This window comes from Rutidosis leptorrhynchoides, chromosome 3, assembly GCF_046630445.1.
Source record: "Rutidosis leptorrhynchoides isolate AG116_Rl617_1_P2 chromosome 3, CSIRO_AGI_Rlap_v1, whole genome shotgun sequence".
Lineage (NCBI taxonomy): Eukaryota > Viridiplantae > Streptophyta > Magnoliopsida > Asterales > Asteraceae > Rutidosis > Rutidosis leptorrhynchoides.
Genome location: NC_092335.1, coordinates 350,143,554 through 350,162,528, shown reverse-complemented (window position 1 = coordinate 350,162,528; position 18,975 = coordinate 350,143,554). Strand labels below are relative to the sequence as shown.

At 32.6% G+C, this 18,975-nt stretch overlaps 1 protein-coding gene across 1 annotated transcript; it reads right to left on the bottom strand.

Annotated features, from left to right (window-relative positions):
- Positions 1-1,775: 1,775 nt before the first annotated feature.
- LOC139897559 (glycine-rich RNA-binding protein 4, mitochondrial-like) lies at positions 1,776-3,428 on the bottom strand. The gene is made up of 5 exons (XM_071880264.1): positions 3,321-3,428; positions 2,744-2,899; positions 2,603-2,671; positions 2,147-2,253; positions 1,776-2,038 (listed from the first exon to the last, which is right to left on the bottom strand). Exons 2-5 carry the CDS (start codon positions 2,874-2,876, stop codon positions 1,895-1,897), a joined length of 453 nt encoding a protein of 150 aa, XP_071736365.1. The 5' UTR covers positions 2,877-2,899; positions 3,321-3,428; the 3' UTR covers positions 1,776-1,894.
- Positions 3,429-18,975: the final 15,547 nt, after the last annotated feature.

Sequence of the window (18,975 nt, the reverse complement as noted above, 5' to 3'; positions counted from 1 at the left end):
TCATAAGCATCTAATGTAAAACCCAAGGGAATATATTCCATTAAATCACAAAGATTTCTAAGTGGGTTTATACAAACGGGACGTATGTGGTATAACCGATTAAATGACTACTTGATAAAAAAAAGGGTATAAATATAAACTTATTTTGCACGTATGTTTTATAAAAACAATGTTCGGATATGAGATCGTAGTTGTTTATGTCAATGTTCTTAACATCATATGAACAAATAAAGAGATCTATGAAATCATTCAACTTCTAAAGAATTATTTTGAAATGAAAGATCTTGAAAAAACCAAGTATTACCTTGGATTGCAAATTGAGCATATGCCTAATGATTTACTTGTACATCAAACAACTTATACCGAAAAGATTTTAAAACATTTTTTTTAAAGACAAACTCATTGTTGTTAGATCACTCAATATTGACACTGATCTATTTCATCCCTGCGAAGATCATGAAAATCTTAACAGATCGGAAGTTCCATATTTTAGTGCAATTGAGGTTCTTATGTATCTTATAGATTGTACAAGACCTGACATTTCTCTTGCAGTTAATTTGTTGGCAAGATTCAGCTCAAATGACAATGGAGCGGGATCAAACACATATTTTGATACCCTTGAGAAACTGCTGATTTAAAATTATTTTATTCTAACGTTTCAAAACAAGATTTGGTTGATTATGTATATACAGGTCATTCATCAAATCCTCATAAAGATATATCTCAAACTCGATATGTATTCCTAAATGGAGGTACCACAAAATCATGGCGTTCTTAAAACAAACACTTGTTGCAACATCATCAAATCATGACGAAGTGATTGCATTATATGAAACTACTCGAAAATGTGTTTGGTTGAGATCAATGACACAAATCATTATTGATTCTTGTGGACTAGAACGCTATAAAAGACTAACAACTATCTTCACCAACAACTATATATGAAGATAATGCAGCTTGCATAATACAAATGAAAGAAGAGTATCAAAAGTGACTGAACAAAATATAAATACTGACGAGGCGCCAAAGCCATAGACGGTCTTAACGGTCATAAGTTTGATGGGAAAGAATGGTATATTGGTAAGGCTCAGAAAAGACTACAAGGGAATAGGAATTGAAACAAGGGTTTGAGCAAACCATGAAGGAGACTGTAGACAAATCACAGGGGCTAAACTTGTACATAAAAGATTTAGATGATACAGTTTCAAATGAAAACCTCAGATTCTTCTCATATACTCAAGATCTCGTAAAAGACAACCAGATTAAAATGAGATACGTTCAATCAACAACTCTGCTGATCTTTATACCAAAGCACTGCCAACTGCTATTTTCAGAACACACGTTCATAATATTGGCATGAGGCATGTTCAGAAGATGTAACAACTCAGGCGTTGCCTACTTGAGGGGGAGTCAACTCTATGCTGCACTCTTTTTCCCTTAGCTAAAGTTTTATCCCAATGAGTTTTCTTTAGCAAGGTTTTTAACGAGGCAGTACTAGTTATTCTCTAATAAAATTGTCATCCAAGGGGAAGTGTTATAAAATATCTAGATTGTATTATAAAATATCTAGATTGGATGTTAATTTTATTATTATTATATTTCTTGCATAGTAATATTTTATACTATAAATAGACATGTATGGTAACCATTTAAGGTGCACCATTTCTCTTGAAATATCAATATCAATATTTCTTCTCTCCTTCTTCTCTCTTTTTCTCTCTTTGTTCTTATAACCATTAAAGGTAGTTATAAGTCTACTGAATTATAACATAAATCAGTTTTTAAGTCATCAAAAATAAAAATAAAAATAAAAAAACAGAACAAATCATAAATCCTAGTAAAATGTCAAAGCCTAAGCATATAGACAATGAAATTATTAAAACAAGATGGATATCTAGAATCGATCATTTCCACCATCAGCACCACCATAACCTCCTCGGCCATAACCACCACCACCACCACCGCCGCCTGAGTATCCGCCAGTACGTGGAGCACGCTCAGTAGCTAAACTAACACGAACAGACCTCCCATTTAGTTCCTGAAAAACATAAACATAACTACGTAAAAACCTGTAAGAATCCAAGACAAAACAAATCATCATGATTAGCATATTAAATGTCCCAGCAAAATTGAGTTTGTTTCAAACCTGGCCATCCATGGCAGTCATAGCCTCTTTTGCGCTGTCTTCACTTGAGTAGCTCACAAACCCAAAACCCCTTGACCTTCCAGATTCTCTGTCCATAATAACTCTTGCTGTACCATCAAAATACATGTATAAAGCTAAATTCTCATTATAATTACAATGAATAATCACAACAAAGTTTATCACATTTTAAAACAATACATGCCACCTGGCATATTGATTCCGTTATGAACAAGCCGTGATGTAAAACTCGGATTCATAATTGGTCATGGCCAAGAGAAAACGGAGTGAATCAAACTGTTACTTGGTGTAGGTAAAAGAAAGGAACGGAAAAAAACTATATTTATATATAAGTAGAAAAAAAACTTGATAACTAATACTTATGTTTGAAGTATTTGAACAGTAATGTTTAATTTCTAGAGAGTTGTACAAGCTCAGTGAAAAAGTTATTCTTATTACCTTCAACGACATCACCAAAGCCAGAAAATGCTTCCTTTAAGGAGTGATCATCAGTCTGATAAGAAAGACCTGCACACATTCATATAATTATAGCTCGTGATCATCAGTCTGAGTTGGCATGAAGTTATAAAGAGAACATACCACCAATGAATAGCTTTGAAGACATGCAACGAATCGCATTGAACATAGATGGTCCTGTAATGTTCCCACTGGATACAATGTTCTGGGAGATAGTTTGCTTCATAAGACTTCCAATTTTGTTGTAGAAAGCCATTTCAGTAGTCTAAGTATATAAATCTGTAATTGTATAATTCAAATATATGAATAAAATTGTGCAATTAACATTAAACAATATATAGTAACTACCAAGAATTACAATGCTAAATGACCACCACCAATTCAAACACTTGTACCATACATTTTCTGTCATATCAAAATTACAGCTTTTTATATAACAAAAAATAACACAAAAGAGAAAAATATATTTATGCCATTTCTCTATTCTGGCAGCCAATCAAATTAATCACTTAGATAAACTTCGTCGAGTAACCAAATTCAACAACCACGCCAATATAACTAGTTATTCAAAGTAACAACAATTGCTACAATTGATAATCACTAATATAAACTTCATATTCAATACTATTTCTCTATTACGGTTGAAATCTTCATTAATTAACTCAAGTAATATAGAATCTTAAACATTAACATAACATACCTGAATGAGTACAGAGACAGAGGAGCGAATTTTAGGGTTTATTAAGAGTGGAACGGCTAGGGTTTATGATAGAAGCAGAAACACTATTTTGAAAATGAGACTTCACAGTAGACTTCGAACTAAACAACACTACAACGGAGAACCACATTTTGTAACAATGGGCTTAATGGGCCATAATTGGGCCTTTAATTGTGATGTTTGCTATTGGGCTGATCTTTACCACTATGGCTATATTTGACAAAACTAGTTGTTAGGTGTTAGTTTTTAATATGTATTTAGTCGTTTTGCAGAGTAGCTGAAACTATTAAAATAAAGAGCAAAATAACAAAAAGCTAGAAGTCAAAAGCTAAAAGCTAAACGCTACTTGTAGTAGCTTTTAGCTTTTAGCTTTTTCTCTTTCTCAAAAAGCTTTAAACTCTTGCAACCAAACGGAAGATTTTATTTAATATGAGCTTTTTCATAAAAGCTAAAAGCTCCAAAAAGCTTATTGCCAAACATGGCCTATATGTTGTGTATGGTGTGCTTCAATAAGTTTGATACTGTATTGTCGTCGGATATTCAATGGTCTTTTAAACGAGCTAATTGATTGTCATAAGAAAAAAATGAGATGAGATAGTAATGATTTTTGAAGTGGACTTTGAAAAAAAAAAAAAATTTGTTTTTTGGTGACTGAAGAAATTGAATTCAAGCATCTAATTTTTGCAAGATCTTTTGTGATTGTAATTGGGAATCCTATGTTGTAATTCTCAAAGAAGTGTGGGTTAAGACAAGAAAATCTTAAATCTTCTCTTCTTTTTATTAGCACCAGGAGTCATGACGCTAGGCTCGATGTTAAATCTCAATGTTAAATTTTATTTATTATTAAATTTATTTAACTAATAAAAAAATAATAAAAATAAATATCATTGTGATTTTTTTTTAAAAAAATGGCCTTATTTTTTAAAAAAATTCAGCCATTTTTTGCCATTTTTAATGGCCCAAAATCTAACCCAATTTAAACATAATCAAAACATAATTGCACACACTACTCTGTGTCGTCTTCTTCATATTGTTTACCTGCAAAAATAAAGTACAAAAGTCAACAAAACAACATCAAATAAACAAAAAAAAAGAAAAAAGAAAAAAAAAAGAAGCAATTTACACCGTTACACAGGCGACGCTGGCCAATAACGGCGTTCCTTAACGCCGGTTTAACGCCGGCGGGGAGTCGGCGGCACCACCTTCCCCGGTGTTAAATTGGCAAAACGCTGAAAAATTGCAACGACTCCGATTGCTCTGGAATGCCTTTATCAACCCTGGACAAGGACACCGTGGACAACAAGCTGATTAAAAGTACTTCGATTAGAGAACTTAACATCTCTCATTTTCTATCCAGTCAAACAATTAGTCTTTTAGTGTTTGAATAAATCAAATTGTTTGATAATTTACCAAGTATAATTACTAAAAGGAACATCACTCTAAAAATATAAAATGTCACGATTTAACGAGCTTGGGTGGCAGCCCGCACATTGTCGTGGGTGTGGCATTGTGTGTTTACGAGGCGATTTTTGAATGCGTTTGTGATGTTATTGGTATATTTCATTGTAATTATTAATGTAATGTGTAAACTGTTTTTTAAGCGAAAGTAGTAAACATGTTTTTACTGTATAAACATGTTTTTTTTTTCTCGGAACAAAAGTGGACTATATTGGTTAAAAAGAAAAGCACTAGCCATTATGAATAGGACTATGAGATTTAGTATATACGACAATGTGTAGTAAGAGCACTTTTGATGGCAGTGTCAATGTCATGTCAATCTTATGTCAATCTTATGCCAATATTATGCAACTGTTGGGAATACATCGTTAATCAACTGCAAATTTAATGTCACCAACCATTACGCCTTCTTCAAGCATAATTTATCACAGAAGAAATTGTTTTAATTACTTGTACATTTTGCTTTTCGATTTGTATTGTGCTTTAATTAATTAATTTTTTGTGGTTGAGGAAGGGTGATATGATTGTGAGTGATATATAATGAGTTAGTGAAAGAAACAGAATGAGAAGAAATAGTTGTGTGACGTTAATGTGATTGTGTTAATCTATAAAAAGGCTTCATGATTAAGAATGCTATAGTAGACTTTTCATACGAGTATATTGTAAAAAGTATTCAAAATTAAAAAGCAAAATATATGGGGCAGGGTGATTAATATAGTAACATGGTGTTGGAGTACAACATATCTAGTACTTCCTCCTCAATTGTACTCCGGAGTATTTCATTTAGTGATGTAACTGTCTAGTTTTATTTTCTCTTTTAAATATAATAACAAAGAGTAAAATAGGTCATTTGAAGTTGGCACAACTAATTAGAGCCATCCATTCAATTCCCCATCTATGATCTAGACCATTAATGTCGTGACCCGTCTTAATCTATAAGGACGAATACAATAACATATGATTACATCGCGAGGTATTTGACCTCTATATGATACATTTTACAAATATTGCATTCGTTTTTAAAAGACAAACTTTCATTACATCGAAAGTTGACAGGCATGCATACCATTTCATAATATCCAAACTATAAATGACCTAATCTGTCATTTACTAAATAATAATCTTTATTGAACTCAACGACTTGAATGCAACGTCTTTTGAAATATGTCATGAATGACTCCAAGTATATTCCTAGAATGAGCAAATGTACAACGGAAGATTTCTTTCATACCTGAGAATAAACATGCTTTAAAGTGTCAACCAAAAGGTTGGTGAGTTCATTGGTTTATCATCAATATTCATTTCCATCATTTTTAATAGACCACAAGATTTCATATTTTCATAAACATCATTCTCGTATCAGGCATTTCGCAAACTGCATAGAGATAAAAATTATTCATATGGTGAACACCTGGTAACCGACCTTAACAAGATGCATATAGAATATCCCCATCATTCCGGGACTCCCTTCGGACATGATAAATTCGAAGTACTAAAGCATCCGGTACTTTGGATGGGGCTTGTTGGGCCCAATAGATCTATCTTTAGGATTCGCGTCAATTAGGGTGTCTGTTCCCTAATTTTTAGATTACCAGACTAAAAAGGGGCATATTCGGTTTAATAATCCAGCCATAGAATGTAGTTTCGATTACTTGTGTCTATTTCGTAAAACATTTATAAAAGCAGCGCATGTATTCTCAGTCCCAAAAATATATTGCAAAAGAATTTAAAAAGGGAGCAAATGAAACTCACTCTACAATATTTTGTAGTAAAAATATTTATACGACCATACTGAATATTGCAGGGTTGTCCTCGGATTCACGAACCTATATCATTCGTATATATATTAACACATATGATGGAAAAATACATAATTTCATTTACTAATATATTTTATTTATATAGTTGTGGTTATATAAAATTTTATACTCAATTCCATTTAAAAAGGTATTCTTATATTATATCTTAAATTACATGTTATATATATTTATTTTGTATATGTAATTAAAATAACTCATATTTATTCATTTAGTTATATATATATATATATGATTGGTATTATTTCTAAAATCGGTAGTTTATTATACGTAGGTATCTATAAGGAAAACGATAATATGTTTGATATATAGTTATATGAAATATTAATATAATTATAGTATATGTAATAAGCATACTTTATGTACATAATATTTATCTATTACAATGATAGTTTTTATAATAATGGTTTACTAATATTAATAATAATAACCTTCTTAATAATGATAATACTAATAATAATAATGATATTGTTAATAATGATACTTATGTTAATAATAATCATAATAATCCTAATAACTATAACAATGATATTAATACTAATATTAATGAAAATAATAATGTTATTTCCAATATTAATGTTAGTAATAATAATAACCATACTTTTATCAATCATTTTAATACTAATGATAAAAAAATTTAATAGTAATAATAATAATAATAATAATAATAATAATAATATCTATAATACTAATACTTTTAATAATAATAATAATACTAGTGATAAAATTAGTGATAATAATAATAATAATACCAATAATTATAATGGATACTAATACTAATATTAATGATAATAATAATTTACATTATGATAGTAATAATATTACTAATAATACTTAGTGATAGCAATAATAATAACAATATTAATCATAGTAATAATCATGTTACTAAGTAATAATAATAACAATTAACTTAATAATAACAATAATCAAAAATAATAATAATAACAATAACAATAATAATAATAATAATAATAATAATAATAATAATAATAATAATAATAATAATAATAATAATAATAATAATAATAATAATAATAATAAAAGGAAATGAGACTACCTTGAAAGGAGTTAAAATAAAAATAACTGTCTAGGCCTAGAATCGAACCCGAGACCACTCGCTACTACACCAACACCCTTAACCGATGGGCCGTTGCCCTTTTTCTGTTTTATAACCCAATCGAAATATATATAACCCGTATTATGTTTCTCCCTTTACATCTTCTTCTTCCTCAAAAAAATTAATCGGCTAGTAAGACTCAAATCAACACAACATCGATTTTTATACTTCAAATAATCATAACTAATCTATATCAAAGTATTTATTAATTTAAAACGAAGCAAAAATAGAAAAAAAAAATTAAAAAAAATGAAAGAATGCTCTGCTGGCCGTCGCTGTTGTATACAAAAAAAAAAAATTGAATTTTGAATTTGAGAGTGTTTTAGTGCATGATCCCTAAATGAAAAAGGTTTTAAATCGTACCTACAAACTTTATCAATCATCAATTTAACAGAAAGCATTAAAACACTTGTGAATTTCCTTATGAACACAGAGTTTGACTTTTTGTGAAAATACTTTGACTCCGAAATTAAGAATCGTTTTGAGGAATTGGATCATAAAACTTTACAGAAAGATTGAGTAAAAGATTACTAACACTTCTACATTTTTAGATTTTTAGAACTAACAAGAAAATTGAATTTTTGATTTGAGGATGTCACGAAAAAAGTTTTTGGTTCAGTTACATCTTTTTGATTTAATTCTTCAAATAAAACAGATAATTAATAATTGTAATTGATAAAGTAAGTAAGGAATTGAATGAGTTTTTCAAAAACACCGAGTGAGAGCTTGGTTTATAGCTAATTGCCATCGATCGAGTTTATTACTTAAGCAGACAAGAACAAAAAAATAAAAAAAAAATAATACATAGTTTGATATCGATGTTAAACTGATTTTGGATTTATCCTATTGATTTGAATCGTGATTGGTATTAGCTAGGTGTAAAAGGACAATCAAACACAGTATGAAAGCTATTTGAAATTGATTCAGATTCTGTTATTTAATTTTATGTACATAATATATATAATTAATTAGTAAATAAAAATAATAATAATAATAATAATACATTTAATTTTATTAATAATACTAAAATGATAATAATATTATTAATATCAAGTATAATAATAGTTGTTAATAAAAATGTTAGTAATGATATTAATAATAATTACACAACATTAATATTCAATATTAAATATTAATAATAAAAATGAAACTAATAATAATATTGATAATAGTAGTAATAAAAATACTAATATACTAAAAATAATAACAATCTATTTAATAATATTATTGATATTGTTCCTTAATAATAATTCTAGTAATTGTAACATCCCGCATTTTTTCGTTAAATTATTTTAACGCCCGTCTTTTTTTTTTTTTAGATAATATCTTCCGTTATCTAAATTCGTACCTTTTGTTGACTAACATTCTAAATATTTCCATTATTTGGTTATAACATCTCCCGGTTACTCTAGCGTTTTTTAAAATATTCGTTTGGTTAATTCACGCACCCGCTTTTAAACTTGAGGGACCGAAGTTGCCAAGTAGGCAAACTAGTTGACTATGTCAACTAGTCAACCCACTCTTTCCACCATTCATTCCATTTTTATCTCCTCATCCTCTTTTCTTTCTAGTCACCAAGAACACTTTTTAACATCTTCAAATAATCATCATCTAAATCAATTCAAGCAAGCAAACATCAAAACAAATTACATATTCGTGATCCTCTCATCATCCTCTACATTTTGGTACCAATTTCATCTCGTTTAGGTAACATTTCTAAAACTCTAGATTTCTCTAATTCATTTTTTTTACTTGAAATGGTGTTAGTTAGTGTTTATGGCTCGTGTCTAGCATGAATATATGATTTAATTGCTCGATCTTGTTGTTTTGCATAAACTAGCAGAACTTGAAATGGGTTTGTTTAATCTTGAATTTTGGATGATTAAATGTTGTTTGAATGCTAAAGTTCATGTATTAAATGTGTTACTAGCATCATTAGCTTCAATTTGATGTGTAGGTTGATTTGGAAAACATCACTAACATGATTATTGATTTTGTGATTCTTGGTTAGGGTTTGATAGCTTTTAAAATAAATTTTTGATGCTTTGAATGCCATGAAATGTTATTAGTAAGTGTTTAGTTGTATTGTATGTTTAATTACCTTCGAAACGGCCTATCGTATGTGTAGATTGGATTCCCGAGTCAAGAAATGCATATTATGAACTTGAAACTTTGATTTTGAACGTTTAACGATCATTCGATGAGGTTTTTGTTTTTTTTAAATGATTTTTTGTTTGATGAAATGTGTTTAGTTGTATTCCTCGTCAAAATACCTTTCCAACGATATAAGATACGTGTTTTGAATGTTTACGGTTCATAAGTTATGGTTGTTTGAAGTTGGATTCGTCTAAGTGTTAAACTGCCCCAGAATTGCTGAACCAGACACAGATGCGGTGCATCTGCCTTGGATGCGGCGCATCTTAGGCAGACTGCCCAAAAATGTCCGTTTTCGTTTAATTCTAGCTATGCTACGCACCCCCGATTGACATGAAACTTGGCCAACATGCTCATATATGATTTCTAAGCTTAGAAAAATAGTTCGGGACCCAACCCGAACATGTTGACTTTTTTTTGACTTTGACTTTGACCAATTTTGACTTTTAGTCAAACTTAACCAAACACTTTTGCAATCGTTCTAATCTTCTTTTATACTTGATTCTTGCATGAAACTTGACAACGTGATTCACATGCTATACTAATCAAGTCGAAACGAGCCATAGGACTAATTGAACACATTTCGACCGACCTTGTGTCGTGACCAGTTAATTGATACAACTTACTTGTTTAGGTCAAGGCTAAGCAACTTTCATTTGCACAACATTTAATTTAAAACACTTTGGCGTGCAACTACTGTGAGATCATAGTCCCACCTTTTTCAACAACTTTTATACTTTTAAATCGTGGGCTGAGAAACATATACCTTGTTATATCTTGTACTACTTACTTTTATGTTTTGAACACAAGTTCGATGAAACAAACATTCCACAGCGAGTTTGAACAAAAATCCTCAATTCGATTATCATTAGTTACACTTGCCGGGTGTAAGCGAGAACTTATGTTGTATGGCCATACGGGTTTGACAAACCCTCATTCAGACGGTTCGCTACCATTAATTCGGATGGAATGTATTTTCGAGAAACAGTGTATGTTCTAACACTATTGTTATAACATCCCGCGTTTTTCCGTTAAATTTATTTCAACACCGTCTTTTTTTTTTAAATAATACCTTTCGTTATTTAAAATCATATTTTCCGTTGACTAACGTTCTTAATATTCCTGTTATTTAATTATAACATCACTAGTTTACTCGAGCGTTTTTAAAATACTCGTTTGGTTAATTCCCGCACCCGCTTTTAAACTCGAGGGACTATTGGCGTCAAGTGGGCAAACTAGTTGACTAGGTCAACTAGTCAACCCACCACTACCACCACTCATTCAATCCCACATCTCTTTCTCTCTTTTCTCTCTACTTCCATTTTTGGAACTCAAACACCCAATCCACTAATTCATCATCTATTTCAATTCAAGCAATCAAACATCAAAATAAATTACATGTTCATGATCCTCTCTTCATCCTCTACATTTTGGTACCAATTTCATCACATTTGGGTAACAGTTCTAAAACACTAGATTTCTCTAAATTCGTTTTATATACTTGAAATGGTGTTAGTTAGTGTCTATGGCTCAAGTATAACATGAATATATGTTTTGTTTGCTCGATTTGTTGTTTTGGAGTAACTAGCATGAACTTGAAAATGGGTGTGCTTAATCTTTGATTTTGGATGAGTTAATGTTGTTAAATTGTTAAAGTTCATGTTTTAATTGTGTTACTAGTATCACTAGCTTCATTTTGATGTATCGGTTGATTAAGAGAACTTCAAACACACGATTATTGATTTTTGTGAATTTTGGTTAGGGTTTGGTAGACTTAAAACGCACTTTCGATGTTTTGAATGCCATGAATTGTTATTAGTAAGTGTTTAGTTGTAATGTATGTTTCATTACCTTCAAAATGGCATATCGTATGTGTGAATTGGATTCCCGAATCTTAAAATGCATTTTGTGAACTTGAAACTTTGAAAATAAACCTTTAATGATCATTTGACGAGATTTCGGTTATTGCAATTGATGTTTTTGCTTGATGAAAAGTGGTTAGTTGTGTTCCTCGTCAAAATACCTTTCCAACGATATAAGATACGTGTTCTAAGTGTTTACGGTTTGTGATTTGTGCCAAATTGAAGTTTGGTTGAGACTTGAACTTTTGAAACAGACCAGGCACCAGGCCACGCCTATTGTGTTTGGCTTCTGACCTACTTTGTCAAATTTCAAAAAATATTTGCTAAGCTACGCACCTCCGATTCACATGTAACTTGTTCTAACATGCTTATATATGAATAATAACCTCAGAAAAATAGTTCGGGACCCGACCCGAATGTGTTGACTTTTTTGTTGACTTTGACTTAACCGAATTTGACTTTTAGTTAAACTTAACCAAACGTTTATGCAATCGTTCTAATCTTCTTTTATACTTGATTCTTGCATGAAACTTGACAAGGTGATTCACCTGCTATACTATTCGAGTCGTAACGAGCCATAGGACTAATTGAACACATTTCACCTGACCTAGTATCGTAACAGATTAATTGATATAACTTACTTGTTTAGGTCAAGGCTAAGCAACTTTCATGCATACGTTTACTTTGTGAAGTACTTTTATACTCGTGCACTCGAGGTGAGATCATAGTCCCACCTTTTCGATAACTTTTATTCTTTTAAATCGTGGGCTGAGAAACATATACTTTGTTACATCTAGTACTAATTACTTTTATGTTTTGAACACAAGTTCGATGAAACAAACATTCCACAGCGAGTTTAGAACAAAATCCTCAATTCAATTATCATTAGTTACACAACTTATGTTGTATGGATCTATATGGGTTTGACAAACCCTCATTCAGACGGTTCGCTACCGTCTACGAATGAAATATATTTTCGAGAAACAGTGTATGTTCTAACACTATTGTGATGGGGTTCTATGGTTGGAAAGTTAAGCCTTGATAATTGGGTGCTCGCGAACCTATTTTGGAATGCAAACTATTTGGATGATCAATTTTATGGAATACTAAATCTTGTGGTTCAAAAATAACATTAATTATTACATCTATGATTTCACCAACGTTTTTCGTTGACAGTTTTCTATATGTTTCGTAGGTTCATACTTGGCTACTTGATACATGCTTCCGCACACTTTGCTTACTTGCTTGGAGTCAAGCATACATGCATACGCTAGGGATAGCGCTTTTGGATTCAAACTTTAAGCATACATACTTTCGCTATTTATAGCAAACCGTGATTTTAAACTAATTATGTCGCAAGTTATTTCATTTACACTTTATAACTTTTGCAAACTTAAACTTGTTGTCGATCCATTTGGTAAACAAAACTTTGCAAGTCTTGTACTTTTCAAATGAATGCGACATAATTTTGGTCAAACGAGTCTCATATAGGGACTACGACCACGTTACGGGACCTAAGTTAGCGGCGCCGTCAATGACGATTTTGTCGGGTTGCTACAGATGGTATCAGAGCGTTGGTTGTAGGGAACTAGGATATGCATTAGTGTGTCTAACAGAGTCGTTAGGACGCATTAGTGAATCTAGACTATAACCGGATGGTTAGCCATTGCATTCTGACATACATTTTCTATAGATAGCACTTACTTGACTACTTGTGCATTATACTTGAATCATTCTTAGGAAAATTCTTAATGGTACCAAGTTTTCTTCATACGAATCTGTAATCTACCACTTTCGGGTAACACACGTAAACTTAAGATTCATACGCGTAAGGATGACGACGACTTCATTAGTCATACTGGTTCGGGAACTCTGTCTCCCACGTTGTTATTCGCCAACCGTCTCAACTTGCTATCGGTGTCACACCGGTGTTTCTTACTATCTACCACTTTTTGTTACTACCATCACTACACTAGGTGAGTATCGTCATCACTATTTATCACTACGGTTGCGTACTATTCGTTATCATGATTCGTTACACTTCTCGTACCGAAATACATTATTATTTGACTTGAACCGCTTTGACGTGAACAATCATTTATACACTTCCCTCGGGGAACGCTTCTTTAGAGTTGCACTAATTCTTTCTATTCAATACGAGTCACGTTAGACACGTCGTTACACTTTGTTCATTTTAAATCTTCACGATTACACAAACTTGGATCTATGGGGTGATGTGGGAATGGAGGTATGAGTTAGTATAATATAACGACACTCGATGAACGTGGTTATATGATAGTAAGTCATACCAAAGTTCTAATGACTCGTGATGGTGATTGGACTCGATCAACCTAATCACCACCATGTGCCATGTACATGACTTCATTTTTCTTGTTTGAATATCAGAAAACTCCGAGAATGTTGATAACAACCATACCAGGGACACATCTTCGATTATTGTCGAACCATATCTATGCTTCCGAATGAATGACAAATTCTTTCGAATTCAAACATATGTTGCACGTGTATACTATCTCGGTTTGGCGCAGTTTTATCGATGAACTACGATATGCTTGTTATGCTCACATCGAGGCGAAAATTTCTCTCGCATTAAACTCGTACTTCCGTATAAAGAAATATTTTATCTAAATTCTCAATGGAGAGAGAGACTCTTTACATTATACTAGTATTCACCACGAGGGAGAATAGTCCTAATGAACGTTTTCGGAAACCGATAAATCTTCTGCGGCGCGAAATTCTTGAGAAACAGAAACTTGTTCCAACAAACGTTTTCAGGTCCTAACAAGCTTGTTCAAATGTATCTTAAAAGAACTGTACCTCGTTTCGGATCGAGATCCTCGTTCACTTCTAAATTTCGGGGTGCTTTACAAAAAGCCTCAGGACCACGTTTAAACATGAGTACAACACATCAACCACATCCCGAAAGACCAAACAAACATACGATTCAAACCTTAGAAACCATAATACGAGTTCGTGTTATCGACTTCAAATTTACTTGAGGAAAAGTACATGCCTTTAGTCAAAATTATCCTACTACAAAATTTTCATTCGTGTATTAACGCCGCACCTTCTCGAAACTTTATATGGCCACAATTGTCGTTTTTTTAAATCGCTGGGCCGAAGTAGGCGACAAGAAAATCACCGGACCCGAACTCATTCATGACATAACCGTTAAGATCGTTCAATTCCAAGAGAGGCCCAAGACGACCCGTAGTCGCCATAAGAGCCATGAAAATGTTAGACGTAAACCTCTCGAATTCCAAGTGGGTAACCGCGTAACGTTAAAAGTCGCACCTTGGGAAGGTGCAATCCGTTTCGGGAAACGTAGGAAGCTAAATCCGCGATACACAAAACCTTTTAAAATCCTGGGGCGTTTTGGACCCGTTACTAGCCGTTTAGATTTTCCAACTCATTCAAGTCTCCGTTCATCCTACATTCTACGTATCAAACTTAAAGAAGTGTCTTGCCGAACAAGAACTTGTTATTTCTTTTGATGAACTTACTATCGATGACAAACTTCACTTCCTAGGAGAACCGGTTGAAATTGTGAATCGTGAAAACCAAACTTTAAAACGACGTGAAATCCCGACGGTCAAGGTTCGTTGGAATGCCCAAGGAAGTACTTTCACTTATTCGTAGAATTTACAATGCAACGTGAGGTTTCGAAGAAGAAACAACAACTACTACTTCCAACTAAATTTTGGGACGAAATTTCTTTTAAGGTGTAGGTAATGTAACATCCCGCGTTTTTCCGTTAAATTTATTTTAACACCGTCTTTTTTTTTAAATAATACCTTTAGGTATTTAAAATCGTATTTTCCGTTGACTAACGTTTTAATATTCCTATTATTTAATTATAACATCACTAGTTTACTCGAGCATTTTTAAAATACTCGTTTGGTTAATTCCCGCACTCGCTTTTAAACTCGAGGGACTATTGGCATCAAGTGGGCAAACTAGTTGACTAGGTCAACTAGTCAACCCACCACTACCACCACTCATTCAATCCCACATCTCTTTCTCTCTTTTCTCTCTACTTCCATTTTTGGAACTCAAACACCCAATCCACTAATTCATCATCTATTTCAATTCAAGCAATCAAACATCAAAACAAATTACATATTCGTGATCCTCTCTTCATCCTCTACATTTTGGTACCAATTTCATCACATTTGGGTAACATTTCTAAAACACTAGATTTCTCTAAATTCATTTTATATACTTGAAATGGTATTAGTTAGTGTCTATGGCTCAAGTATAACATGAATATATGTTTTGTTTGCTCGATTTGTTGTTTTGGAGTAACTAGCATGAACTTGAAAATAGGTGTGCTTAATCTTTGATTTTGGATGATTTAATATTGTTAAATTGTTTAAGTTCATGTTTTAATTGTGTTACTAGTATCACTAGCTTCATTTTGATGTGTAGGATGATTAAGAAAACTTCAAACACATGATTATTGATTTTTGTGAATTTTGGTTAGGGTTTGGTAGACTTAAAACGAACTTTCGATGTTTTGAATTCCATGAATTGTTATTAGTAAGTGTTTAGTTGTAATGTATGTTTCATTACCTTCAAAACGGAATATCATATGTGTGAATTGGATTCCCGAATCTTAAAATGCATTTTGTGAACTTGAAACTTTGAAAATAAACCTTTAATGATCATTTGATGAGATTTCGGTTATTTCAATTAATGTTTTTGCTTGATGAAAAGTGGTTAGTTGTGTTCCTCGTCAAAATACCTTTCCAACGATATAAGATACGTGTTCTAAGTGTTTACGGTTTATGATTTGTGCTAAATTGAAGTTTGGTTGAGACTTGAACTTTTGAAACAGACCAGGCACCAGGCCACGCCTATTGGCGCGGCGCGACACCAGGGGCCGTGGAACGGTGTGATGCCCCGTACTAAATCAACATGTACGGACCATCATCAACAGGATCATTACAAGGTCAAACACTATATGCGTTTTCAAAACAAGTTTGCATTCATGATAAAAGGTGACATCATAACTAACGTCAAATGTTTTACATCAAAAGTATGCTTCAATGAACAGAAGCAATAGGTAATAGTACGTGACCCTAAGGTCATTACAAATCATAGTTCAAAAGTAGTAATGTTTGAATGCAAGTAAACGTTCATGCAGTGACATCTCTAAAGCAGCGGGTGTCTACAGCAAGACTAGTACACAGCGGAAGCAAGCAAACCTTAAGCACCTGAGAAAACCATGCTTAAAAACGTCAACACGTATGTTGGTGAGCTATAGTTTAAGTATAACAGTAATGTAAGGTAGGCCACGAGATTTCAGTGCTACAAAGAGCGTTTCAAAACAGTAATCCAAATCAGTATGTTTAAGTATATGCTCCACCGTGGGCACTCGGTAACTAACTTAACGTTTAATAATATATCACCCCCTGAAAGTACACTTCGCAAGTGCGTATGTTTACGAAGTATTAAACACTCATTAAATGCTAGCGCGACTAGCCCGAGTGGGGATGTCAAACCCTATGGATCCATATCTAAGATTCGCGTTCACGGTTCAAAAACCAATGATTAAAGGTTACCGAGCTAAAGGGAATGTTTATGCTGTTATATAACCCACACATATATAAGTTTAAGTACTCGTGCCTAGTATGTAAAACGTAAAAATGCGCATGTATTCTCAGTTCCCAAAATATTTAAAGTAAAAAGGGAATGCTATAACTCACAATGATAAGGGTCATCATCATTCATCATTAAATAAAAGGTGTAAAGTAAGTTTCGTTCATGAAAAGAGTTTGAAACAAAGGTTGAGTTCGGTCAGTCACCACGGCCTCAATACCTACTGAAATAAGGTGAGACCAATGGCCATGGCTCCGTATATGAGTCCTTTAAGTGTGGTAAAATTTACAGAAGCAAACTCGTCTTCGTTTGACCGTGGCGACGGTCTAAGTGCGAGTACGTCAGAAATTTCTGCACAACGTTAAAAGGACATAGTGACGATCGGAGGGCCATAAATCCTAAACCGTAACTCGGATTAAGACGAGTCCTATATGAAAAGTTATCTACTCGAACAGAGCTATCTGAAAATCATAGTTACAGCAGACCAGGTCTTACTGATCAGAAACAGAAACAGTAAAATAGTAGGTTCCGGTGGGTTTTGGTGCTTGATGTTCATCACGGTTCTCATCCTTGATGCATATAGCTTCAAGTGTACAACTCGTTGATGGGTTTACATCATCTTTACCAAGTTTTGACCATCATAACCTAAGTGTAAGTCTAAGATGTGTAGCACAACACAATCAAGTGTTGCAAGTGTTTTGATGAACCAAAGTTACATCAAAGTCTTAGATTTAACACATACATGAAATATAAAAGAAATGTAGAACTATAAACTTGAAAATAACTAACTAATCAAGATCTTAAGATGTAGAACATAGTTCTTAATTTGATCTTGAAGATCCATGACTCAAAAGTCTAGATCTAACATAAGTGTACAAAGTTATAATTAAAGAAAGCTTACTTACATGTTCTTGAACTTTTAAAGTTAACTTTTAGGTCAAGATTAATGAGATCAAAGTTAACTAGTAACACTTGACCATTAACAACCAAAATCACGATTTTAATAAGCAAGAAAATGAAGAAATAAGCTAAGTAAACAAGTTAATATGTCATGGTTATTCATACTTTAAAGATTCAAGCCTAAGTCTTGATCTTTAGGAAGTAAACTTTTAAGTTTACTTCATGAACTTCAAGTATGTCTTACAACACATGACTTTCTTTCTTTCAAACATTATATGTAGAACATAACTAGTAAGTTAAGTCCTTGTGTGTTCTTGTAAATACAAGATAAAAAGAAGAATAAACTAAAGAGTTTGATTCTTTTAACTAGTGAAGAACAACAACAACTAGTAAGTAACAATAATCAAAGACAAGTAACAATCAACAAAAGAATGATGATGAGGAGTCTTTGGTTCGGTTTTTACTTAAGGAAGGAAGAGAGAAAATGTTCAAGTTACTTACAATCTTGAGAGAAAAGTGAGATAAGAGAAAAGTTCAAGTAAGTGTGTGTGATAAAATGAAAGGAAACTAGCAACAAGTAATACAAAGAAATGAAAACAAGCCTCCCTTTACTCCCATCACAACCTACGGTTTCTACAAGGGGGAGGGAGGAAGAGTTTGTCTACTAGTTCTTTACATGCATTTGACTAAAAATGAGGTTAATAAGG

Excerpts from the sequence above, each read along its gene's own strand:
- LOC139897559 (XM_071880264.1), bottom strand. The coding sequence starts at position 2,876 with ATGGCTTTCTACAACAAAATTGGAAGTCTTATGAAGCAAACTATCTCC. Across the intron at positions 2,672-2,743 it reads TTCAAAGCTATTCATTGGTG|GTCTTTCTTATCAGACTGAT; the intron begins GTATGTTCTCTT and ends GAATGTGTGCAG. Across the intron at positions 2,039-2,146 it reads TGACTGCCATGGATGGCCAG|GAACTAAATGGGAGGTCTGT; the intron begins GTTTGAAACAAA and ends TATGTTTTTCAG.